Below are 27,247 nucleotides of genomic sequence, written 5' to 3'. Positions count from 1 at the left end.
TCGCGAGCCTGCACCCCGCTCCGGGCCCCGCCCCTCGGGGCCCCGCGCCCCGCGCCCCCCGCATTCCTCGGCCCCTCCACGGGGCGTGCCCCCAGCCTCACCCCTCGGCGCCCCCTCCCGCCCATGCCCCTCCCGCCTCGAGGATGCGATCGCCGCCCAGACAGCTTCCCAACCCCCAGGCAGCTTCCGAATGCCTCGAATCCCTCCAAACGAAACCCCCCGCCCCGCAGTCTCTGCACCCCGAATGCTTCATGGCCCCAGGCTGCTGCCCCTGGGCCCGCTCCCGCCCCCAGCCCCAACCTCGACTTCCACCCAGTTCCCGCCCCACCTGGTGGCCAGGCGACTCCGCGGCTGCTGAGGCTGCCGGGCTCCTCTGACCATCCGGCTCCTGCTCCGCCGCGGGAGCAGCTGCGGCGGCCGCAGGGCTCGCTGGGGAAGCTGAGGCGGCGGAGGATGGAGTAGGCGGAGAGGCGGGAGGAGGGCCTCGCGCCTCGGCCAGACTGCCGCGGGGCCCGCCTCCTCTGCGCCTATCCTCGGCTCCCATTGGCTAGATCCGTAGCACGTCCGAAATCCTGGTGGTCGATTGGACGCTCGGGCCGTCACATCCCACCACCTAGAGTTTGGTTGAGACTGCAGGTGGCGGTGGAGGTGCCTTAGAGAACACTAGCAGGGCAGGGGGGACTGAGCGCCACCGTGCGTCGGAAAGTGGAAACTGCACCTTCGGCCCCAGACACCTGCAGGCAGGTTCTGCTCACTGTGTGTCCTGCATCCCACACACCTGCTGGCGCCCCCCAACACTGCACCATGCCAGGACTCAAAGCCAAGCACTGCAATTTCCCAAACTCCTCTGGCATATGCAACAGTGAGGCAACTCTCCAAAACGAGCTTCATTTTGAACTACCCTGTATACAGTGCCGGTCTCTACATCAGCGATTTTCAACCGGTGTGTCAAGAGAATTTTTACAACATGCAATACCTGACTTGTCAGGGACACTGACCACTTTTCCCTTAGATTGTCAAGTTTAAAAAATGGTAACAGCCAACACAACAATAGCCATCCAGTGTGAATGAATCAAAATTATACCTATTTTTTGTTAGATCGACAAAAAATATACTTTTTGGTGTGCTGCTTAATTTTAGCAATTAGTGTGCCATGAGATGAAAAAGGTTGAAAATCACTGCTCTGTATCATGCTGAATGAAATCTTCTCACAGCTCCCAGATACCCTTCATAGAGGGTATCCAGCCAGAAAACATAAGCTACCATATAAAGCATGGTTTAGATGCTCAATCCTCAGCAGAAAAGATCACAAGCTTGGGCGTGGACTTCCAAGAGAGCAAGAGTTATGTGCATTCTTTTTAATTGCCACGAAAGAGCAATGCTGCAAACAATTGATGCCATAACTAAAAGCAATGTGTTCCATTTTGAAAGGCCTAAATAGATCCCTCCGTGTATGCTAACCATCCTGTGATACCAAATGATTTTAAGTTCTACACCAGTTAATCAAAATAAAATTCACTGCACTTTTTGTTACTAACTAGCACATAAGCACAATGTTACCTTTAACAAGGCCATCCTTCAAAATAAGACATAGTTCATTTAACATATAAAATTCTTCTGTGAAGGTGGTATCCCCTACAGCCTCTCTAAATTCATTGTGTACCCTTTCTGTTTGGTAGATCCTTGGTATCTATCTACCAATTGAAGCTGGGAGGAGGCATAAAACTTTCTCTTCAACTACTTCCATTTTACTAGAACACACTTTTATGCATCAATGAGATAGCCTGGACTAGTACGCACCAACAGGTTGAAAGCAAGTCTCTCACTGATCTTCACAAATGGCAAACAAGGGCACTACAGGTTTTCGCAAAACCAAATTTGTGGCTGCATTTATGCAGAAATGGCTTTTTACATTTGATGTTAAAAAATGACCTTCCTGCCCTAACCGGTTTGGTTCAGTGGATAGAGCGTCAGCCTGCGAACTGAGGGGTCCCGGGTTCGATTCCTGTCAGGGGCATGTACCTTGGTTGCGGGCACATCCCCAGTGGGGAGTGTGCAGGAGGCAGCTGATCGATGTTTCTCTTATCGATGTTTCTGACTCTCTATTCCTCTCCCTTCCTCTCTGTAAAATGTCAATAAATTTTTTTAAATGACCTTCCTTCTATGAAATGATAGTAAACTGCGTCATGACCAAGTTCTAGTAATTTCTGCTTTTGTGCTTTTACTATATAAGAAATGCACATCCCATTCCAGTCCACATTTCATACTTCCTCTTTTAAGCCTTTCCTAATTACTGCATCCTACAGCAAATATTTCCTTCTCCAAATTTGTTGTACTAACGTAAGATTTACTATGTCAGCAATTACATATTGCCTTGGGTTATTCTTACTTAGCAACAACATTGATTTTGGGCAAATGGTGTATCAGTACATACTCAATAAATAGTAGCTTTGGGCCAAGGACTGGGAGCTTTATGAGTGCTATTTTTAATCCTGTTATCAAGCCTGTATGGTATTCTCTTATTTTAGACACAGAATTTCAAGGTTCAGAAAATCCAACTTGCTAAGGGGCACATAGCTATAACCAATCTACTTAAAATTGCTGTAAGGGGGCTTAAGATGTACTCTGGTATACCCTACAGGAGTTACCTATCCTCCTTAAGCCTGATTCCTCATCCAAAGGAAAAAAAGTAATATAGTCATAGAGCCATAGTAAGGGTACCACAAAATAGAGCACCACAGCATTTAGCTAAGTGTGCTCAATATAGGTTAGCTGCCTGGCATGGCTGGAATTTTTATCTAGATTTGATCACAAAGACTATACTCTTCCCACTATTCCATAATGCCTCCATGCAGTCTTTTCTATCCTATTCCCAATTACACATAGAAGCAGACTGCTTAGAACAGTGAGTGCCAAGGGATTAAGTGGAATATACTTATGCAATAAGTATTTTTGACAAAAAATCTTCATACATTTCATGCATTTTTGAGTCAAGAAAATATCTGAATGACCTACGACAGCATAAGCATGCTCTCATGAGGGTAAGAAAGACAAATATTCATCAACTGATTGACAAGGAAAGAGAAAACTAGTAAGAGGGAACTAAGGAACCAACCTTCCGCAAGCATCGACTGTGTTTGGCCTAATACTAGGGGACTTTCCAAATGCTTCTTTTTGGTGTTTTATTACTGTCTATTTTCTAAGCATGACCGCACACTGTAAATATACAATTGAAAGTTGTGACAATCTCATGAAGCATGGTTCTGGCCACCAGACCCAGGGTATAACAGTGGATAATGCCTTTAAAGAATGGAACACTTAGCTCAGAGTTAAATATGGAACAAGAAAGTTTCACTTCTGTTTACTAGTCAAGCAACTAAGTGGAGGAATAAGCATTTTTAATTTAAATTGTGTTATATAAAATGCTAACTTATTGGGACATACTACAAACTATGCATTAGATAAAATTTTTTGACAAACTTCCTATAATATTTTTATTAATTTACACTGAGAGAATATAGCACTCTTCATCCAAAGAACTGAAGGTGCTTTACAAACATTAGCAGTTAAAAAACAATTACATTTAAAAATCTGGATTCTTGCTGTTAAATCTCAACTCCAGGTACACAATTTTCTGGAGGCTGATGAAAAGCAATTCTACTTCTCACAATAAAAGAGGCTCAGAAAGTTCAGATTTGCTTTCACAATACAGGCATTTCCCAAAACCTGCTGGGCTTACAAAGCAAAAACACACAAATCTTATGCAATGAACAATATTTCAAACCTTATTTCAAAGGCAAAACCCAGGATTTAAGACGTCAAAATCTTCCAAAAGTTCTAGACATCCAGATGGAGTAGGAGCTGATGCAGGTTGCATATTAGATATGCTCTTGATCCAGGCTTTTTAGGATCACACCCAAATTAACACATTTACAGTGGTGAGATATTTCAGGAAAAAGCATCAACCTATAAAAAGCTAGCCAAGAGTATATCAGGTAAGTAAGGAAAGGGAGTGATTGGCAACTAAATTGTCCTAGAGCCTAGGACAATTTATTAGAAACCAGGTATATCATAGGCAAATGAAAATAGTGATTATCCCCAATAATACAATATAAGGGATTTTACATTCAGCCTAGATACAGGGAGGAACAGATCTTTCTGCCTACAAACCTATGACCTGCAAGTATCTTCCACCACATGATTACTCTATTATATAGTACGTAGCCCTTATTTCGTAGATAAATCCAAATACTCCTTTTAGGCTTACAAAACTCAATACATTGACTCTCTCTTCCCTTTACATGTCTAATAGTAAAAACTTTTTCTTTTCATGCAAAAAGCCGTAATTCAGTTGAAGAGGGGGAAAAAATCAGGCAGAACAGAGATGGCAGTTAAGAAATGGACAGAATATTATTGGCACATGCCCAACTAGTGACAGACAAATGCAGTATACCACAACTTAAAAATGTCACATTACAGGGATAACTAAAACTACATCAATCTAAGCTAGGGAGTGTCAAACGGGAAGGGAGGGCTCAGGGTTACTGGTTTCACTGGTACAATTTAAAAGCAGAGGGGAGCAAGCACATAAATACAATTTATGGTAACAGGAGCCCTTGCAGGTGCGGCTCAGCATTAGAATGTTGGCCCATGCACCACAAGGGTCGCAGGTTCAATTCCTGGTCAAGGGCACATACCTGGGTTGCAGGTATGTTCCCTGTATGTGGGAGGCAACCAACCAATGTCTCTCTCTCTGTCTCTCGCATAGGTGTTTTTCTCTCTCTCTCCCTCCCTCCTTTCCACTGTCTCTAAAAAAAGCAATGGAAGAAATATTCTCCAGTGAGGATTAATAAAAACAAACAAACAAACAAACAATTTATGGTAACAGGAAAAAAATACTGCAGAGAGCTGTTTAAAGACTACATCAAGTTGTCTGCATCATTAATTTCCAGTGTTTAACAATTAAGTAAAATACATAGCTACATATCCCTGTAAGATTAATAACTTTCCCCCTGAATTACACTGGGGTCAGGGCAATGACACAAAGCTACTGACCCAACAGTTCAAGTGTGTGCAGCAAATGTCTTAGCCACTTCTTTCATGTAGCTATACAATTAAAAACTACACAAGCAGCTGGGTGATTGTAGAAAAAAATCAAAACAGTGTTGTGCTCTTTTAATAAAAGAAAACCCTAATGAAAAATTATGTGCCAAGAAGCGTAGACTATAAAGATTTTTATTGCATTTTTAGGTAACCTGGAAGTTCTTATCCTGAAGGGGAAAAGTTGGTTTTCAAAACTACCTGAACAGATGCTAAAGTGCTTTATTAATTGGCTGGCTTCACAAAGATTTCCTGGAATGACAAAAATTAACTATAGTAGTAAAAGGATACCAACTATTTCACAAAATGGTAAATTCCAACATCATTTATGACCACAGTCATAAGAGACACTGGAACACTTGTCCTTATTAAGCGGACGTTGCATATCAAGGACTGATCACCACAATCCTTTGGATATTCAAATTACTTACACAAAGCCGAAACATGGTATCACAGACCTTTACAAAAAAGGACAATTTGTTTCTTTCCACACTTTTTAAAACCTGCTTCAGATTACAGTTCACAAATATAAGAGTCCTGACTTTTCAACCTTTCCAGTTGCAGTTTAAAAAAAAAGAACACTTTCTAAAAGTTGTCAAGTGTTACAGCAAGAAAATGATTCCTATTGAAAAGTACATAGATATTACTTAATAATACTCATGATAGATTGTAAACTGGATTGATCACATTTTACTCAATTGGTATCAAATGAACATATCAGCATTACAAGTATTAAATGTTTTTCTATTACTATAGAGGATATAAACCAAAACATTAATATGGCAGTTATGTTCTTAGGCACAGTTTAGTGATTTTTTTTCTTAAATAAATAGTACTGAATTTCAGTTGAAGTTTTAAACTCAATAACCAAAAGGTCAAGAACTCTTGACTAGGAAAAAAGAAAAAAGAGTAACTTTAAGCTAACAATGTAAGCTGTTTAAAATTTCTAACACTTTAAACCTATCTGGGTTTTATTTAAGATTACTTTATTTAAAAATACAAGGAATCTGAAAAAAGATCAATACAATTATCTTAATGTACAAAATCATAAGCTGTAGCAGTTTTTAACTCAAATTTAAAAACACAACAAGGAGGGCAGCCCTTTAGACCAATTTATTTTATATCCACTTAAAATATCCAACAAAGGACAATGAAGTTTACAGCTGGGACAAGTATACATAACTCGAGGCATTTGCAGTCCATCGTGCCCACTGAATAACAACTTTGCTGCTGAAATTTCTTAAAACTTACCGAACTAAAACAAAAGCCTGAATGATACAAAAGGAGTATTTCAGTGTAGTCTGTTCTGTCAATTGGCTTTTTTAAAAAGGAAACACATCTTGTTTCCCCCAGACCAGTAAATAAGCAAGAGCTACATGCAGCAGTATGAGTATTAAGACATTTCTCAAGTCTTCTCAGATGAGTCCAAGGTGGGAATGGGATGGGGGAGAAAACTGATAGGAAAACATTGTTATAGACACCATAACAAACAATAAATTTAGATAATTTAAAATAAAAAAAGGCAAGAGGCAGCATTTCAGCAGCAAAGTGCTCAATAAAAAGTATATTATAGAGGGTAATACACGAAAGTTGGGGTAAGAAGAGGGCAGAAAATGTGACCGGTCAGCAGGATGGGCGCAGGCCTCAAAGGAAATACGGCGTTGTTGTTCTGGGAGGAATAACACGTTCTGAATCTGGAACTGCCCGGAATAACTTTGGTTCTCTTGTATTTACATCTTTGAAGACCATTATTGAAGCAATATTTCCACAACGATAGCAGTAATTAGGTGCAGACCATACTGTTACCAGCTTCTCATCAAACATAAACTTATAGCCTTCGTGCACTAGTTGGTGTGCTCTGCAGATGAGTTTTAAGTTGTTGATATGAACAAACTGCAATTTAGAAAGGATTGGTTAAGTATCCAGCATATTCTTTTTAAAAATATCAACCTACATATATAATAAAATAAACACTTAAATAAAGTATAAATCCTGTTACTAAATACGGTTCTCATGATTATAAAGCCAACTCTATAGTTACCCCCAATAATTTCAATGAGTTATAGGTATAGAGTCATTGTGGCCTGAGACTAGTAAAGAGTTTAGAAATCATCAGTCACATAACTAGAAGTTTCCGGAAGAAAAGCATCCTACAAGTACTATCAGATGTGAAACAAAGTTCTTATGGTTTAACAATAAACATATTGTTACCATATCTATGATTTACTGAGTGTTTAGTATGATTCTTGCAAAAGTTCTGAGATTTACTATCCTTTTTCAGTGTAATGAAACAGATTCAGACAGAATAAATAACTTGAACCTAGCTCTCTGAATCCACGTTGGATTACTTCCCAATATAGCTCATCCGTGTGTGTGTGTGTGTGTGTGTGTGTAAATAGTTGAACCTCAAAAAGTTGCCCATTCACAATATACACATATATCAAATCATTATGTTGTACACCTAAAACTAATACAATGTTAAATGTTAAATGTCAATTGTATCTCAACTAAAACATAAATATGAAAAAAAAATATTTTTTTAAGTTGCCTTTCTTGCCCTTGCTTAATCTCATTACTTAATTGCTATATCTGGAAGAAAAGAAACATTTATTTTACATATGTTACCAAGTAGATGCTGAAGGAGGTGCTTTCATTATTCATCTCATTTGATTATTAAGGGAATATATATATATATATATATATATATATATAAAATAAACTAGATGAGAAATTTTATATCCATAACCACCATAGTTTGAGTAAACTAGACTATAAGTTTGTTATCTATAGCCACCACAGTTCCTTGTGTAGTTCATTAGCAACCAACAAACCACTTTTCCGAAAATGTTGACTTTACCTCATTTGTGACCTTTGCGCCAAAAAGCCAACCTGCTCCTCGGGGACTGATAGCCCAAGTATCTACATCTTCAGGATCTGACCAAACCAGGTCACAAAATGCTCCTTTATGAGGAATTTCCTGATTCCGTTCAATGGTTCGAATTTGATCCAGTGTTTTGATATCAGGAGATAAACCACCATGAACACACAAAATCTGCTCATCTATTAACTAACAAAAAGGATAACAAAGAGTTGAACATATAATAATAAATTCAGTTATATCCAAATTCACCAATGAATCATAATAATATCAATATAACTAAGATGGCAATTAGATAAAAATATGCAAAGTGTTATTGGCAAGAAAATACGTTGTGGCTTTAGAAAGATTCATATAAACTTACAGCTGCTACTGTGAGCATGTCAAAAACTTTGGTACAGTATCTCCAGGCATTAGCATTTCCATATTTGGTTTGGCACTCATCTATAAAAGAAACAGGAGAGTTCTCAGTAATGAAATTCTGAATCTGCCAATAAAAATAAAGAATACAGCCCTGGCCAGGTAGCTCAGTTGGTTAGAGCATCCTCCCAACATGCCAAGGTGGGGGTTTGATCCCATCAGGATACATACAAGAATTAACCATTCATTGCATGAATAAGTAGAACAACCAATCAATGTTTCTGTTGCTCTCCCTTCCTCCTTCTCTCTAAATTAATAAAAAAAAAAATAGTCCAGCTAGTGTGACTTGGTGATTGAGCATTGACCTACAAACCAGAGGGTCACTGTTCGATTCCCAGTCAGGACATATGACTGGGTTGCAGGTCTGATCCCTGGTGGGGGGCATGCAGGAGGCAGCAGATCAGTGATTCTCTCTCATCATTGATGTTGCTCTCTCTCTCTCCTTTCCCTTCCTCTCTGAAATAAATACAAATATTTTTTAAAATAATAAAAAAATGAATACAAATGTTAATAAACAAAGAATACATCAAATCCTAGGACAACAGGAATTCAGCTTAAACTAGTAAGAGAGTCCAGCTTATCTTTATAATGATAGAAAATAATTTAAAATGTAAAATCTAAAACTAAAGGGTTATAAATTTATTTTCAAATCTCTCAGTATCTACCTTGTGCTCAAGGAAAAATTCCTATTAATAAGCTCAACAATTCTTCTGTCTACCTCCTTCAAAGAACTTCTTAACCATGTTTATTAAAACTCTCAATCATATAAAAATTTTATAAAAGCAGCTATTTTGCTTTTAAATAATTTTTAAAAAATTTTTTAACTGATTTTAGAAAGAAAGGAAGGGAGAGGGAGAAAGAGAAACATCGATGGGCTGCCTCCTGCACATCCCCTGGGCATGTGTCCTGACTAGAAATCAAAACACAGACCTTTACAGTGGGGGAAAAAAAGGAGACATATGTACTACTATTTGTAATACTTTAAACAATAAAATAAAATAAAAATAAATATATATGTAAAAGGATATTTATATATCCTTGGGATATCATATATCAACACTAATAAAAGAGAAACATGCAAATTGATGTCACTCCGCTACACCCACCAGCCAATCAGAGTGACTATGCAAATTAACCCAACAAAGATGGTGGTTAATTTTCATGCACAGGTGCAGAGCAAAGACTGAAGGCTCCAGCCAGAGTGAAGACTGAAGACTGAAGAGGCTTGGCTTCTCCGCTGCACCTGCAGCGGAGAAGCCAAGCCTTGCTGCAGCCGCAGCGGAGAAGCCAAGCCCGGTTGTGGCCGGATCAAAGGCCTGGGTCCCGGGTGCCGGAGGAAAACCGGTGCCAGCAGCCAGGGGAAGGAAGGCCTATTACACAAATCTTCGTGCAATGGGCTTCCAGTATGTATATAAAAGGATATTAATTCAGCTATGTGTATATCAGCAACTTAAAAATAACTCCAATATCCAATGTTAAAGGGACTGGTTAAATCAATTACAGGATATCCACACAGTATAATATAAAAAATAACATTAATGCCCTAGCCGGATTGGCCCAGTGGATAAAGCGTCAGCCTGTGGACTGAAGGGTCCCAGGTTCGATTCCGGCCAAGGGCACATGCCTGGGTTGCAGGCTCAATCCCCAGTACGGGGTGTGCAGGAGGCAGCCAATCAATGATTCTCTCTCATCATTGATGTTTCTATCTCTCGCTCCTTCTCCCTTCTTCTCTGGAATCAATAAAGAAATATCCTTAAAAAAAATTAATGAAGTAAAAAGGCAGGTCACAATATTAAATGAAAAAAGCAAGTGTGATCCCATTTTAGTGTGGTGTGTATGCACACACATATATTATACAACACACACACACAAATATATATATATATATAAAAGAAATTCTTAAACTTGAATATGCAGAACATTTAGCTTTGACAACTTCAAGGGTCCCATCCCAAAAGTTCTGCATGAGGGCCCAGCGATCTGCATTTCTAACAAGCACCCCAGATGATTCCAGTAAGGTAAACTAAGGACAGTGCTTTGAGGCACTGATCTAGAAAGATGTACACCAAAAATTTAAGAATGGTTCTCTCTCCATGGTAAGATTTCCCATTGATTGGGGGAAGAGAGAAAGTTAAAGGGCAAGAAAGTGGAAAAAGATTATCTGTATTTTCAAAATTTACTATAAAGCACATGTATGACTTGTGTGTTGTCTCCCCAAAGAGGAATGTAAAATAATGTTCAGAATCAGAGAAACAGAAGGTCTTACCATAAAATCCATAAACCTGTGTTATCTGTCTACTCTCATGATTTCCTCGCAAAAGTGTAATACGATCAGGCCATTTAGCCTTTAGTGCAAGAAGGTAAGTGAAGGTCTCCAAACTATAGTAACCTCTGTCTACAAAATCACCCTGTAAAGTAAAAGATTACAGTTACAAACAATACAATGGAAACAATATATTTTAAAAATTATACCAAAGTGCACAAAAATCAGAGACACAGCCCAAAATAATAAAAATGAAGAGATACACACTGAATTATTTGGAAATTGAGTTTTAACAAAAAATTCCAATGGAAGTAAATAGGCTGTTTTTACTAGTGTTTGTGTTAGTCCACAATTCAGAAGGCCTACACATACCTGCAGTACAATTCTTCAATGATTTTTCCCTGCAAAACCACCATTTTTTCAATTCTCTATTACCCACAGTAACATGTTTCAAAAAGATAATGTGTAAATCAAAAATTTTAAATAAATTTCAAAAATATCTTAACTGAATCAGAAGAGCTACCAACTTGAATAGTTTTGTTTTCTTTTGTAAAAGCAAACACCATAATTATCCTAGTAACAGTGTTCCATGTTCAGCTTTGTATTTAACAATGGCATGTGATGACATGCTATTTATACTTCCCATTAATGTTTTACTTGGGCCAATTTTAGACCAACAAGAAAACAGCTAAAGGAATAATAGGAAAGTGCCCCAGAAACTTACAGAAGGAAGACACAGAAAAAGTAAAACAGTAACATTACATTCTGAAAGTAAGCAAATATGCATCTTCATAGCAAATGTGTCTGTATGCATATTCATCAATCCATAGATTAATAACATAAATATGAATACTCAAAAAAGCTTGGTAAAATAACAATAAATTAAAGATTTATGCCTAAACCAACGGTTCTAGGATATTTTTCTTCCCAACCATTACTGAGGGCTACAACCCATTCTTATGTATTCAGCAGTTTACTAAAGCAATTATTCTCAACTAAAGGACACAGAAAAATGTAGGAAGGTATAGAATCACCTTTTTAGATATTTAAATAGTGATTATCACATGTAATAAAATTATCATGTAATTTACATGAAATAAGACAGATCTTTTTCCTTTTTAAATAAGTACTTGATGTCACTGGTTTTTACATACCATAAATATGTAGTTTGTGTCAGGAACCTGACCTCCAGTTCTGAATAGTTCACAAAGGTCATAAAACTATAAAAGAAAGGCAATATATGTTGATTACAAACTCCTATGAAGGAGTAAAATAATAAAACTGAGAGCAAAATGTGTAAAGAAGCAGTTAATCATGAGAACTTCAAATACTAACAATAAAAAGAAAAAAGTATAAGCAAAGTTGCCAAGCACACAGCTCCCAAGCCTTAAAAAAGGAAAGCATTAAAATAAATCTCAGTTACCATTAAAGTCATTCCTAGATCATTAATGTTATAGGCCTCCCTCTTAAATTTCTTTCATACATCTATCTCTTCACCTATTACTTGAGAATTTGAAATCATTTATCAGTTACGTAACTTGTCAATAAGCTCACCTAACCATCCCATCACATATTCAACATCTATTTCAATGAGATAAAGATAAGGAAAGAAGTGGGTAAAAAATTTCTTTCAAAGAATAAACTTTCACAATACAGAACAGGTCAACCTACCTTCCTACAGTATACTGTTGATGTGGATCTTCAGCCCCCACAAATGTAGAATGTCTTCTTGATAATTAGTAAAAAGGAACTGCATATTTCACCTAATTCTATTTGACTAAAAATTGGTAAATGACAAACTACACATTTGGTAACTCCAGTCTACTAGATTCTCTAATCTAATTCTTAAAGAAAATCAGTTTTTCTATAATAAACTATACCTACCACAACTAATAATTTCCAACACATTTATTTTTTACACTTGAAAATAAATCACTAATAAGTATTAAATTTCTAATGGTTAAAACTGTACAGGAATCTTAGTAACAGTGAACAAAACTGACATTTAAATATTAACTACTGAAATAAAGCATTCCCCCCTTGTAACTGTTTCATAAGTCTTAAGCAGCTAATTTTAACTTTAAGGAGGCAGCCAATCAATGATTCTCCCTCATCGTTGATGTTTCTCTCTCTCTCTCTCTCTCTCTCTCTCTCTCTCTCTCCCCCTTCCTTTCTGAAATCAATAAAAATATATTAAAAAAAAAAAAGAACTTATAAGCTAGATAAAGTGACACACACACACACACACACACACACACACACACACACACACTAGAGGCCTGGTGCATGAAAATTCATGCACTGGAGGGGGTGTCCTTCAACCCGGCCTGCCCCCTCTCACAGTCCGGGAGCCCTCAGGGATGAGAGCTGACCTGGCAATCAGGGGAAGGCGGCGCCCCCATCACACCTCTGCTGCCACTGCCAGCAGCGCAAGCCCCGGCCGGCCCTGGTTACCTGAGCCTCAGGTGGCCCTGGGTGGCTACGGGGCTGAGGGGACTGGGGGACTTCGGAGGCAGGCTGGCGGCAAGGCCCCGGTGGGGCTGAGGGGACTGGGCTCTGCCATCTTGTGGCTGTGGGCACCACCATCTTTGAGGGCATGGCAGTCAATTAGCATATTCCCTCCTTATTGGCTGTGGGCACCGCCATTTTGCGATGATGTGAGGATCAATTAGCATATTCTCTCTTTATTAGATAGGATATATATTTTATTGATTTCAGAGAGGAAGGGAGAAATAGAAACTTCAATGATGACAGAAAATCATTGATCAGCTGCCTCCTGCATGCCCCCTACTGGGGATCGAGCCTGCAACCAGGGCCTGTGCCTTTGACTGGAACTGAACCTGGGACCCTTCAGTCCACAGGTCAACACTCTATTCACTGAGCCAAACGGGCTAGGGCTAGGGTTGAAGTGGCTTTTTAAACAGGCAGTACATAGCCCAGTCAGGATTTAAAACCAACTCTCTGACACTGAAGTCCACCCTCTACTCACTAGATTACACTGCTTCAATGCTTCTCAGCAGTACGTCACCATTCCTATCTGCAGATTCCCAGACTCTTATTGCAGACTCATCCCCATTCAACCAGCAGTATATCGAAAATATTTGGGACCAGGGGTAGGGGAACAGGGAACGTTATGTTTCTGTTGACATGTACCATGTATTAGGTCTACAATAATTGTAGGCCTGAACATGTGCAGACTTTTTTTTCTTGTCATTATTCCTTAAACAACTATTTACATAGCATTTACACTGTTTTAGGTGTTACAAGTAATCTAGGTTTAAAGTATATGTGGGGATGTGAGTAAGTTATATGCAAATACTATGCCATTTTTGTATAAGGGACTTGAGCATCCCAGGATTTTGGCATTTGTGGGAGGTCCTGGAGCTAATCTCCTAAGGATGCCGAGGAACAGCTGTATATGCTTGCCAGCATGTTTATTTATACTTATAACTCAATCCTGCAATTCCAGAACTGGCCCAAGGGAAAGACAACTATACAAGTCCCAGAGGACATATCTTACATTTAGTTTACTCAATCAACAGACTGTTACAAGCTCTCCAAGTCCCATGTTTTTGATTAACAATTGTTTTAAAGGGTCAAGTACAAATGAAATAATGTTCACAGTTTGGTGGTAGTCTTAAATTAACATGGACTACTGAGCATCCAAATGAGTTCAAATCTCTGCTCTGTCCCTTAATTGCTGTGAGAGTTTGGGCTAATTCTTCAATCTTTTAGTCTCAGTTTCCTTCTCTCCAAAATGATCCAATCGTAAAGAACTCTTGAGAAAATTTTACAGGGACTATACGAAAAAACACTTTGTTAATCTCAAAACACAAGATAAATGTTAGCAAATACTATACATTTGACTGAAGTAATACAGAAGTACAATTTTACGATTTCAATTAATTTTCATAATCTGAAGTTGTCTCTAAGTTCCTGATCTTTGATCATGACTGTAATTCACATATTGAAAAGTTCTTGATAACCCCTCAATTTAATTTTTTAATATATTATTATTGATTTCAGAGAGGAAGAGATAGAAATATCAATGATGAGAGAGAATCATTGATCCGCTGCCTCCTGCATGCCCCACACTGGGGATCAAGCCCGCAACCTGGGCATATGTCCTGACCAAGAATCAAACTGTGACCTCCTGGTTCCTAGGTCAACCACTGAGCCACATCAGCTGGGCAACCCCACAACTTTTTTTTTTTTTTAAGCAAGTCAGATCAGTACACTAAGTTTCTTTATTTTTATTTATTATTTATTTTTTTGTTAATCCTCATCCGAGGATATTTTTCCATTGATTTTTAGAGAGAGCGGAAGGGAGGGGGAGAGACAGAAAGAGAAACATCAATGTGAAAGAGACACATTGATTGGTTGCCTCCTGCACACGCCCCAGACTGGGCCAGGTATGTGTCCTTGACCAGAATCAAACCCAGGACCCTTCAGTCTGTGGGCCAATGCTCTATGCACTGAGCCAAATCGGCTAGGGCAACTTTAATGTTATAAGCAGAGGAAAACGTTGCTTGGTTTATTCCAGCTCTTATGAATGCATTAAGAAACTGCTTATATTCATATCCTTTATGTTATGTAAAATATAAATGTTTATTATAGTTTTAGAGAGAAGTTACATGAAAATTTTAAGAAATTTACTCCTAAAATCTACTAACAGATCACATGTGACATAATGGGGTATCTATTTAGAAGCTGAGAACATGCAGATGTGAGATTTATTATAATCTCAACCTTCAGAGAACAGACTGAAAAGCCAAAAAGAACCCTGTAAGTAGTCAAAGTAGGATTTTACTCATTGAGCAGCCAGCCCCTAACCACAATCTATTTACCCACATTTCTGCTCTTTTAAGTAGTCATATGTAAGGCAAAATTGTCAGAAGACAGTAAGTCCTGTTAGCATTCATAAATACTATATTGTTCACAGTGTATATCTGTCGTGTAGCCCAAATTCCATTATATGCATACAGCAAGATATGAGTATTCAGTTCATCTTTCATTTCCCTATTTTAAAAAAAACTTTATAAACACAGAGGTTTCCAACTAGGCTAAACACTGACATCAAGAATCTAAAGATGACATGTGCCCTTCCTGCCTTGAAACTCTCAAACACAAACAAAAACCCAGCAGATGAAAAAATAAATTCTAGCAGTGACTTGCTGTGAAATCACACGCCAACAATTTTCTTTCTGAACCTTTGCTATTCTCATTCCCACCAAGGAAAGCATCTCCAATTAATCATAATAACTATGAGCAGTCCACATTTGTGTTTTATATCTCCCCCTTTCCACTGAACAATAGTGCTGCATTCTATTTACTTTGCAAGCATAATTTCAACAAACTCCATGAATAATTTGACCACTGCTTTATTCACTCTAAGAGTTAACAGTCATACAGACTAAAGTAATCTAGCCAACTACCAGCTGTTGTTTTTTATTTGTTTTTATTTGTTTTTTGCAGCACAAATGGAAATACACATGTACTATGGACAGTACAAAGCTAAAAATCTGCTTATGAAATTTTACCTGTCCGTGTATGTCTCCACACACTGTTACTGGTGTTGATACTGGCTGAACATTTGACTCTTCCAAGAGGAGGTCACAAACATAGTCACATAGCCGCTGTAAGGAGAAAAGATAAAATGCAACCTTTTATTACAATATTAAAACTAAGGATCACATGACAAAAAAACAAGAACTAATACTTAAATTGTTTGATAGGAAGCTGCTCTTTGATGATTCTGGGATTGTTTACAGTAGTTAGCTCCCAAAGTTTACAACCTATTACTTGCATTTTTTCAAACTCTAACTCACTTCCATGTAGCTTAAGGTTAGTTCCAAAGAACAAATATGCCATTTTTGGCCTGTGTTGTTTTTAATAGTCTTTCATTACCACTTTCATTCTCATCTTGCCAGAATAAAGAGCACTACTCTTTTCAGGTTAGTTTCACAGAGTAGCAATTAATATTTAAAATAATTTTTTCTGCTACTGTACAATTTCAAAAATAAAACAATATAGTGATGTTTTAAAGTACCTATTTCAGAATCTTACCCACCTTTTTTTATTTAATATATTTTTATTTATTTCAGAGAGGAAGGGAGATGGAGAGAGAGATAGAAATATCAATGATGAGAGAGAGAATCATTGATTGGCTCCCTCCTGCATGCCCCCAACTGGGGATCAAGCCCACAACCTACGCATGTGTCCCTGACTGGAATCGAACCCAGGACCTTTAAATCCACAGATGGATGCTCTATCCACTGAGCCAAACCAGGTAGGGCTTACCCACCTTTCTTAGGTATAAATACTTGGAATATTGGTTCAGGTACACTCACCAAACCTCCTCAAAGAGAATCCCACCAAAAGTATTTGTAGAGCGCTAGTCTAGGCTCAGTAGATAGAGCATTGGCTTGAGGACTAAAGGGTCCCAGGTTCGATTCCGGTCAAGGGCACATGCCCAGGTTATGCGCTAGATCCCCAGTGGGGGGCATGCAGGAGACAGCTGATCAATGATTCTCTCTCATCATTGATATTTCTATCTCTCTCTCCCTCTCCCTTCCTCTCTGAAATCAGAAAAATCTATTTTAAAAAAAAGTATTTGTAGATGTGCTTTGCTGTCATTTGTACAAGAGTGGACAGAGTTTTCAGGCACTTGTCCTATCCACACTCTCTTTCAAATTTCACATCATTTACAAAGAGTCCTAACTTCCATTAATGAAGGTGAGAGCTCATACCATGAATACAATATAAATGTTTCTCCCAACACATCCTCTGAAACAAGCCGCCAAAGAAGCTCATCTCCCACTCTTCTTTCCTTTCCAGAATGCATCTCTGGGAAAGAAAAGTTCTCTGTTTCCTGCAATGTTGACCTTTCTATTTGCTTACTCTCAGGTACTGTTGGTTACTTGTAAATTTGAGGACCCCATTGTTTATACTCCTTTAAAAATCAATTATTAAAATGTTACCCAAATAAACCTATTATAAATTCCACACTGAATTAAGTCAGATTGTCCTCTAAAGAGGCCTGTCCTCACCCTGCATTATACTGCCCTCCTTTCCCAGACTGCACTTTACAGTCATGCCATCAACCTGTAGTAAGGGACATTGTAGAAACAGTCCTCTATAGAGCTTGTCACTGTGCAGACTATAAATAAGGTACACAGGATGCTGTGATTAAACAGTTGCCTTCAAGGAGGACCCAGGGAAGGAATGTCTCTATCAAGGATAAATGTGATTACCCAAGAAGCTTGTTTTTATCATCTTATAGACTCTGAATTTTTTAAATATATTTTATTGATTTTTACAGAGAGGAAGGGAGAGGGATAGAGAGTTAGAAACATCGATGAGAGAGAAACATTGATCAGCTGCCTCCTGTACACCCCCTACTGGGTATGTGCCCGCAACCAAGGTACATGCCCTTGACCAGAATCGAACCTGGGACCCTTGAATCCGCAGGCCGACGCTCTATCCACTGAGCCAAACCAGTTAGGGCAGACTCTGAATTGATCAGTTCCTACCTTTCGTTCGCTCCCAGAAAACTTAGGGCCTAATCTCAAAGAAGTAACCTGATCATCACAGCTTATATTTTATATATATTCTTACTTCTGGCTTCATCTTGGTTTCCTATCTTTATTTTCTTTTTGTCTCACTTTTCTTACTTATTCTGAATATTTATCTTGCTACACTGAATGCATCTTTGTTAACCACTCTGTATCCTATGAGAACAAAGTAAGTGATCATTTAATTAACACTTTTAAACTAATCACAGCACAGTTTCATGAGGGAATCTCATAGTTACCATATTTGAATGTGCCAGAATTTGCACTAACATATGACTGGCTCTCCTAGCCCATAAGGCCTCTAGAACTGAAGGAGACTGACCCATACTCCCGGTACTGATCTGAAAGTAACAGCAGACTGAAAAAGAACATCACTGTGAAACCCTGCCAATCTCAAAGGCCTGGAGAATGTAAATTACTCAGGCAGCATCTTTAACCTGAAGTCAGGAACACTAACTTGAATAAAGTAAAAGCTGCCTCCTATAACTGCCACATCTGCAATCCCAACTGAGGATTTGGAGTTAAGTCTCTTAAGCTAAAGCCATTGCCTCTCATCTCTCCAGTTCAGCAGTAGCTTACAAATTCATATCAAGCAAACACAAAAATAAGAAGTCTGAAATCTCAGTACGAACTCTACATATGTCAGTCAACTATACATACAGTGGCCCCACAGAATCCAGCCTTGCCATGGGAGAAGCTCCTCCAAAGCCCTTCACATCTTTGTTTTGCTGCTTGGTTTGTAGGAAGTGTGATTACACTTACTGCTCCAAAACAGGCACTAAGGCAAGATTCTTAATCTTACCCCAAAATTTAGGGCAAACTACACCCACCTCTCCCCATGGTGCCCAATTAATTCCTAATCCCTGAACAAGTAGGGGTTCATAGCCCCCATTCTTAGGATACCCTACTTCCCTTGTCTACCTTTTCCTCAAGATACTTGTTCATGGTTCCATTCTATTTTCTTTTTTTAATATATTTTATTGATTTTTTACAGAGAGGAAGGGAGAGGGATAGAGAGCCAGAAACATCGATGAGAGAGAAACATCGATCAGCTGCCTCCTGCACACTCCCTACTGGGGATGTGCCCGCAACCAAGGTACATGCCCTTGAAAGGAATTGAACCTGGGACCCTTGAGTCTGCAGGCGGACGCTCTATCCACTGAGCCAAACCGGTTAGGGCGTTCCATTCTATTTCCTGCTCCTGTCTCCCTGTTACCTCTAGTCCCTCAGATACACTGGGCTTTAAATTCTCCACCACAGCATTACTACTGATAATTCTTTATTGTGGGGGGCCTCTGTCCAGTGAATTATAGGATGTTTAGCAACATCTCTGGCTTCTACACCCACTAGATAGCCACAGTTACATTCCCCCCACCCCCACCCCGCAAGCTGTGACAAATAAAGATGTCTCCAGACAGTGCCAAACATCCTCATGAGTGCAAATCATCCCCAGTTGAGAACTACTGGTAACAGACCTTTCTCCTGAGCTTAATACTACTGGAATAGTGCCTGGAGCAAATATGGCAATCAGTAAATATTTGTTAACTAACCAACCTGTGTATCCAAGTCTTCCGAACATTTCTACCTCAATGTCTTGGCTTAGCAGCATCTCAAATCCAGTATGCCCAAACCAAACGCCCTTGCATTCCTTAATCTAGTTATAGTATTAACTAAGTTACCCATGCCAGAAACTAAGAGATTAAACTGAACTCTTCCCTCTACCTCATCACCTAGACCAGCGGTCGGCAAACTGCAGCTCCCTAGCCACATTCGGCTCTTTGGCCCCTTGAGAGTGGCTCTTCCATAAAATACCACATGCAGGCACGCACGTACAGTGCGACTGAAACTCCGTGGCCCATGCGCATAAGTCGGTTTTCGGCCTGGGCGAGTCTATATTGAAGAAGTGGGGGGTGTCAGTCGGTTGGGCGACGGGAGATGCTGGGCGGGGGAGGCGCGCGCGATTCATGCACAAATTGAGTGAGCCAGTCAGTCAGGAGTACCCTAATTAAGTTAATAACAATGCAGCTACCTATATAGTTTAAGTTTTAAAAATTTGGCTCTCAAAAGAAATTTCAATTGTTGTACTGTTGATATTTGGCTCTGTTGACTAATGAATTTGCCGACCACTGACCTAGACCTATTCTGTCAACAGGTCCTATTATACTTCAAATTCTCATGTCACTTGGTCTATTGTTTCTATGACACTCTTATCCCATTCCAATTCATGGTTCACAATGTTGCCATAATATTTCTAAAACCTACTGTCACTTCCTTAAAAATCTCTCAAGGGCACTCCTCTGTTTATGGCAGTGTTCTCCATAATCTATTCAAGTAGCATCATCAAGATTTTGTCATACTCCTACTACATACAACAGTGTATTCCTATAATAGTTTTCTTTGAATCTACTTTATTTTTAGTTAGTCACATTTTAAACAATATCAAAAAGTCACAGAATGTTTTCCCCTAAAATATAAAAACATTTCAACGTGTTTATCCACGTACCACCTAAAAGATGAAAATCCAAATTTATCAGCCTAGTTTGCCATGATTTTTGTCCTCTGCATGTCCCCCCAGCACCAATTCCAGGCATACCAACTGCCTCAAATTCCCCGAATCAACTATGTTCTTTCTTTCAGATTAAGCTATACCATGGCACATGGTATTTATTCTGCTTGCATGTTCTTTCCTTCCTGTTTTGTCTACCTGAACAAACTCTGCTCATCCTCTCATTTCTCCTTGATAGCGTCAGAATTAGATGCTGCTTCTACGTTTCCTAATATCTTAGTCCTCTACTTTAGCACCTGTCGCACCATGCGATGATCATGTGTTTACCTCTCATATCTCCCCTACTACACTGAGAGCCCCTCAAAGGCAGAGCCAAGTATGGGATTCTACCTCTAGCACCCACATGGAACAGTACTTGACACAAAAAGCATTTAAAGAAATGTTTGTTGTTAAATCCAGACATATCTAGATTAACTGATTGTCTATCACATACAAGGCAATGTTCTAATACTGTAGAGAATATAATAAAGATATGACCCTGGCCCTCAAGAAGCTTGTATTCTAATAGTGGAGATGGACACATTTGCTATCAGACAAGACAGAATACTGTAAGTGGTAAAATGGAGTAAAAGTGCTACAGGGAAAAGGTCAATATAGAAAAGAAAGAATGGGAATTTTAAAAAATATGTTTTTATTGATTTTTAGTGAGAGAGGAAGGGAGAGGGATAGAGATAGAAACCCTGCCGAAACCGGTTTGGCTCAGTGGATGGAGCGTCGGCCTGCGGACTGAAAGGTCCCAGGTTTGATTCCGGTCAAGGGCATGTACCTGGGTTGCGGGCACATCCCCAGTAGGAGATGTGCAGGAGGCGGCTGATCGATGTTTCTCTCTCATCGATGTTTCTGACTCTCTATCTCTCTCCCTTCCTCTCTGTAAAAAATCAATAAAATATATAAAATAAAATAAAAAGAAACCCTGAGGACAGAGAAATATCATTTATTGGCTGCCCCCTAGTTGGGATTGAGCCTGCAACCTGGGCATGTGCCCTGACCCGGAACTGAACCAGTGATTTCTTGGTTCCTGGGTCGAAGCTCAACCACTGAGCCATGCTGGCCAGGCAAGAATGGGAATTTTTATTAGCAATTAAATTCAGGCATGTACTCTGCTGAGTAACTGAGGTAAAAATCACCTAAACCTCATCAATTCCTGGCTTTGGTATCTACTCTGCCTATCACAAGGATTGTGTAAATGACAGAATGGGCATGAAGGTGCACAGAAGACTCTAAGTAGCTATGTAAATTCTAATCATTACTAATAATTCTGACTATGGAATCCAGGAACCCTGCATGGAGAAAGTGGCATCTGAGCTAAAGCTCAAAAGAGGCATGAAGGGTATTGCATAGAGGAAGCATAAGTGATAGTTATAGACATGAATCCTGGAGCCACACTTGCCTAGGTTTGAATCCCAGCTCACCCATTTACTTACTAACTGCATGACTTTGGAAAGTTAATGTGTCTGTGCTTTAGTTACCTGTTTGTAAAACAAGGCAAATATTAGTACCCAACCCACAGAGTATTAAATAATGTCATATATGTGTTATGTACATATTAAATAGGTGATAAAAACCGACTGAAAAGAAGCAAAGAGGCAAGGAATTACAGAGCATGTTGTCAGAAGACAGCAGTCCAACATGCTTAGAATGGAAGATTAAGAAAAAAAAAAAAGGTGATGAAGTGGAAGACATATCTAGAAAAGCAAGCTATTTGTCATCTTAAAAAGGCTATTAGCCGTAACCGGTTTAGCTCAGTGGATAGAGCATCAGCCTGCGGACTGAAAGGTCCCAGGTTCGATTCCGGTCAAGGGCATGTACCTTGGTTGCGGGCACATCCCCAGTGGAAGGTGTGCGGGAGGCAGCTGATCGATGTTTCTAACTCTCTATCTCTCTCCCTTCCTCTCTGTAAAAAATCAATAATAATAATAAAAAAAAAAGGCTATTAACTGTATCAGAAAGAGCTCTGCACAAGGAGGCTTTCCCACCTAATTCATAGCTTAGTTGGACAACCTCAGACAAAGCATAAATGCTACAAAGCTGAGTACCCCCTCAGTAAAATGAGAAGGGTACAGAATTAGATGAACTCTGATTCGCTCTCAGCTCTGCAATTCTAGGAAATGGGCTGGGGAGTTGTTAGAGGTGTGCACTATCCCATTAGATACCTAAAGCCACATGTAGCTATTGAGCACCTGCAATGTGACTGGTCTGAATTGGAACATGTCATAAATGTAAAATATACACCATATTTCATAGACTCAGTACAAAAAAAAGAAAATATTACATTAGTAATTTTATATTAATTACATGTTGAAATTAGGTTAAATAGTACTAAAATTAATTTCATCTGTTTCTTTTTCACTTTTTAAAAAATGTATTTTGCGCCCTAGCCAGTTTGGCTCAGTGGATAGAGCATCAGCCTGCGAATAGGTTTGATTCCAGTCAAGGGCACATGCCCGGGTTGTGGGCTGATCCCCAGTAGGGGGAGTGCAGGAGGCAGCCGATCAATGATTCTCTCTCATCATTGATGTTTCTCTCTTCCTCTCCCTTCCTCTCTGCAGTCAATAAAAATATTTAAAAAAATTAAAAAATGTATTTTGTGGCTCATATTTCTGAGCATTTTATTTCTACTGGACAGTACTGTTACAGACTATTTTCAGAATACACAAGAGACTGTGATTCTGGGGCCAAAATGACCAACAAAATGTAAGGCATTATCAAAAACAGTCTTAAAAACACTCTTCTGGTCCTTATAAAGTCATGGTGTATATCAAAGTCCTGTACTATGTTCAGTTTTCCTTGTATTACCTGAAGAAAGATACAATGCAAAACCAAACAACTCAAGTAAACAGAATGATCAATAAGACATGCAATAAGGTTAGAGACAAGTATGTATGGAAAGATAAAGACTACAATATATGATGACAATCTATAAAATCAGATGAAAGCTGAATGAGAATTTATGAAATGTTCTTCACAAATATTGGAAAAAAGCAAGGGAGAATTCTTTGAAGCTTTATGGAGGCATTTCAGACAGAGGTACAACTTTGCAGAGCAGGTAGCCTTATACAAAAAATTCAGGGATGGCTTAGATTAAACAAAAAAGTGAATTCTATAAAGATTATACCAACTATTAATCCATAAAAGTGGTTACTATGGAATTACACAATTCTTTGTATTGCATCTCTGAAATAGACACTAGTATTCTCCCAACCCTTACCATGGTAACTGTCTTAAGTTCCTCAGTAAGAAAACTGAACACCAACTCAACATGCAATTTCTTTGCTTACATGTCCCTTTTAAGAACCATCTAAGACAGTGTTTCTCAACCTCCTGGCCCTTTAAATACAGTTCCTCATGTTATGGTGACCCCCAACCATAAAATTATTTTCGTTGCTACTTCATAACTGTAATGTTGCTACTGTGATGAATCGTAATGTAAATATCTGATCTGCAGGATGGTCTTAGGCGACCCCTGTGAAAGGGTCCTTCGACCGCCAAAGGGGTCGCGACCCACAGGTTGAGAACCGCTGATCTAAGAGATCTGACAATCTTCAAGTTATAGAACCTATCACCAGCCTAAGTACTTAAGTTTATATATTCAATAAACCTGCTTTTTATCATTCAGTCTTCCACTGAGCCAGATATGGAATCTATCTTCTATGATCAGCTCTGAAACCTTTATTGTGGATGAGAATCACATGACCTCTTTTTCAAGAAAGGTTATACTTTGTTCACTCACTTTTAAATTTTATTCTTATTCCTTCAAAACAGTTATATTAATTTGATTCAGTACTAGTGATTTGACCACTTCCAATTTAGGTATAGAGAAATCATGATTAGATCTAGAATATCCTATGCATTTATTTTATTTAGTACCTCCAACTTCTAGTCAGTCGAAAACACAGTGAGTTTCTGTCTTTTCTACCAGAACAAATCTTTTCCATATGATCATTAAGTGGCCCCAATGATTACTTTCCTTCCTCACAGAATCTTTTACTTTGGCTTTAAAGCCTCTGAAAAGGTGCTCCTGGAATACTTTCTTGGCCTGCCTAATTTTAGTTTGCACTTCATGCCAAAAAGTAAAATCAAATTTAAATTTTTTTAAATATACCAAAGAGGAGCAAATTAAGTTGACAAAAACATTTCCAAGACCAAAAAAAAAAAAAAAAAAGCCTTTGCTTAAAAGAAAAATTCATAATTTTCCCCAATAGTTGCCCAGAAGATTTTTAAAAAGTTTCTTAAGAAACATACATGCCAAAAACAGTCCATTTTGTGTTGCAAGGGACAACGAAATGGTTTAACAATATTTCCTTGAGGTGGGAAGGAAATCTGTTTATCAAACTAAGAGGTCCAAAGAAAATCCAACTGATTACCATCCAAATCATTTCAATATCCAATTTCAAGTTAATACCAACATATATTTTTATAATAAGCAACATTTTTTTAAAAATATATTTTATTGATTTTTCACTGAGAAGAAGGAAGAGGGATAGAGAGTTAGAAACATCAATGAGAGAGGAACATCAATCAGCTGTCTCCTGCACACCTCCCACTGGGGATGTGCCTGCAACCAAGATACATGCCCTTGGCCAGAATTGAACCTGGGACCTTTCAGTCCGCAGGCCGACGCTCTACCCACTGAGCCAAACCGGCTAGGGCAATAAGCAACATTTTACTAATTATAAACACAAAGCTTAAAACAGCTTTACATATGCTAAAGAACAGAAAATTTCACCTCGATTCACTGACATGCAAAACCCCACTTCTCTCGTGGGATGAACCATGCTACCAAAAGATGCCTGGTTAGTTTTCCATGATCTGGGGCCCAATGTTGCTTGGATCTTTGTTTCCTAAAGAAGCCACAAAGGACTCAGATGAGCATGAAAGCTGCATTTCTACTAACACTGGCTTTGTCCTCATTTTAAATGATCCTACTAGGGGGAAAATGCATAAGAATGACTCCCCTATAATACAGTGCACATCATTTACCTATAAGTACAAACAAGTTACATTCACCACAGCACCTTTGGCTTTCAACATTTTGCATATTGGTTGTCGTTAAATATCAACTTCCTGTACCAAAAGAGACAGCAAAAGAAAAAAACAGTAACATCTTCCTCAAGTGAAAAAAAAAAATTCCCCGAGATAAATTGCTTTAAACACAGCTTAAAGAATAAAACAATGTCAAAAACTCTTGGCAGTTTACCCACTTACCACACAGCAAACAAATCAATGTTAATTGAGCAAATAAAAGAGAGCAGCACTAACTAGGCACCTAAGCCCTCGTTTCAACAAACGCACAAAAATAGCAAGACTTGTCCAAGGACCTACATTCATTCCTTTGGCCACACACACACCTTTACTGCTATTTGGACTCCCGGCAACAAAAAACTCACCTCTTTGAGGAAACCAAGAAAATGCAATCCCGAGTTAAGAAGGGATTGGGGGGGGGGGGGGGGGGGACGACAACTTAAAAAACAGAAAAGAACTTGTAATTTATAGAGGGACTACTCAAGTGTCCACTTAAATCTGCTTTGTCCACTTAAATGAGCTCAACGGCGGCCAGGAGAACGGCGTTCGCACCGGAATTGGTAGGAGAAAGCCGACACTTCGGAAGAACAATCGGGAGGAGCGGCGGGACCCGAGGGGCGCCCTGACGTTCTCTCCCGTCTCGCCCACCAGGGCGCGTTCCCAAGGCCCGGGCATCTGTCACCCGCCGGCCACCCGCGCTCCTGTCACCCGCTCCGGAGGGATGACCCCGGGAGACCGGGGATGGGGTCAGAGGAGGGCAGTCTTCTTTGCACCGCTGTTAGTCCCTGCGGCGGCCCGAAGGCCAGGAGGGGCGACCCTGGGGCCGAGGCCGCGACATCCCTCAGGATACCCGCTACGGAACCGGGACGGCACTCGGGGGACTCCGGCTCTTCCGACCACCCCCGCCCTCCGCGCGACGCCAAAAGGGACCGGGTCGCTCAGCACCGCGTCAGGCCCTCCACCGAGACGGGACGAGAGGCCGGCGGGGGTCCGCGTCGAGAAGGGCGGGCCGGCGGGCGCCCCACCGCCGGAAGGGGCGAACCCGACCAGCTGCGCTCCCGCCCCGACCGAGCTCACCTTCAGGTCGTTCTCCGGCAGGTACTTGCACAGCCGCGCTATCTCCACATACTTGTCCAAGTCTAGGGGCGCCATTTTAGAAAGAACTAGCCCCTACGGCGGCGGCGGCAGTGGCAGGGGCTGAAGTAGCGGCGGCAGCGGCAGAGGCCGAAGCCGGAACTCTTCCTACGTCACGTCCGGCCCGTGAGAGACGACTGCGCAGCGACGTAGAGCTTGACCCAGGTCTCCCCGCCGCCTGGACACGCCCCACGCCTTCTCCCGCGGAACTCCGGCAGCAGGCTCGGAGGGGTTCCTTCGGGCCCATGAAACCTGCCGGGACCCGTAGTTGTCTGCCGCGGGGCGGGCTG

At 39.9% G+C, this 27,247-nt stretch overlaps 2 protein-coding genes across 3 annotated transcripts in view; both read right to left on the bottom strand.

The window, feature by feature from the left end:
• SCAI (suppressor of cancer cell invasion) overlaps positions 1 to 433 on the bottom strand; it is an 80,916-nt gene extending 80,483 nt beyond the window's left edge. Inside the window, exon 1 of one of the 2 annotated variants that reach the window (XM_070430701.1) lies at positions 329 to 433. In XM_070430701.1, the coding sequence (XP_070286802.1) occupies positions 329 to 381 (53 nt within the window). In that variant the 5' untranslated portion in view covers positions 382 to 433. The remainder of the gene's footprint in view (positions 1 to 328) is intronic. The other variant, XM_070430702.1, reaches the window with a different exon arrangement.
• A 3,029-nt stretch (positions 434 to 3,462) lies between these two features.
• On the bottom strand, positions 3,463 to 27,063 carry PPP6C (protein phosphatase 6 catalytic subunit). The gene is made up of 7 exons (XM_070430693.1): positions 26,901 to 27,063; positions 16,202 to 16,297; positions 11,816 to 11,881; positions 10,665 to 10,806; positions 8,343 to 8,422; positions 7,958 to 8,167; positions 3,463 to 6,993 (listed from the first exon to the last, which is right to left on the bottom strand). Exons 1-7 carry the CDS (start codon positions 26,973 to 26,975, stop codon positions 6,745 to 6,747), a joined length of 918 nt encoding a protein of 305 aa, XP_070286794.1. The 5' UTR covers positions 26,976 to 27,063; the 3' UTR covers positions 3,463 to 6,744.
• Positions 27,064 to 27,247: the final 184 nt, after the last annotated feature.

The sequence above is a fragment of the Myotis yumanensis genome, unplaced genomic scaffold, assembly GCF_028538775.1.
Source record: "Myotis yumanensis isolate MYYU_CA2020_CCGP unplaced genomic scaffold, mMyoYum1.0.hap1 SCAF_12, whole genome shotgun sequence".
Classification (NCBI taxonomy): Eukaryota; Metazoa; Chordata; class Mammalia; order Chiroptera; family Vespertilionidae; genus Myotis; species Myotis yumanensis.
This window is presented reverse-complemented; position numbering and strand designations above follow the sequence as displayed.

What these genes read in the sequence shown, in the direction of transcription:
- PPP6C (XM_070430693.1), bottom strand. Translation starts at nt 26,975, where the DNA reads ATGGCGCCCCTAGACTTGGACAAGTATGTGGAGATAGCGCGGCTGTGC. An exon ending in ACAGGTTTATGGATTTTATG is followed by an intron (nt 8,423 to 10,664) that starts GTAAGACCTTCT and finishes TTTCTTTTATAG; the next exon opens with ATGAGTGCCAAACCAAATAT. An exon ending in ACATGCTCACAGTAGCAGCT is followed by an intron (nt 8,168 to 8,342) that starts GTAAGTTTATAT and finishes CCTTTTTGTTAG; the next exon opens with TTAATAGATGAGCAGATTTT.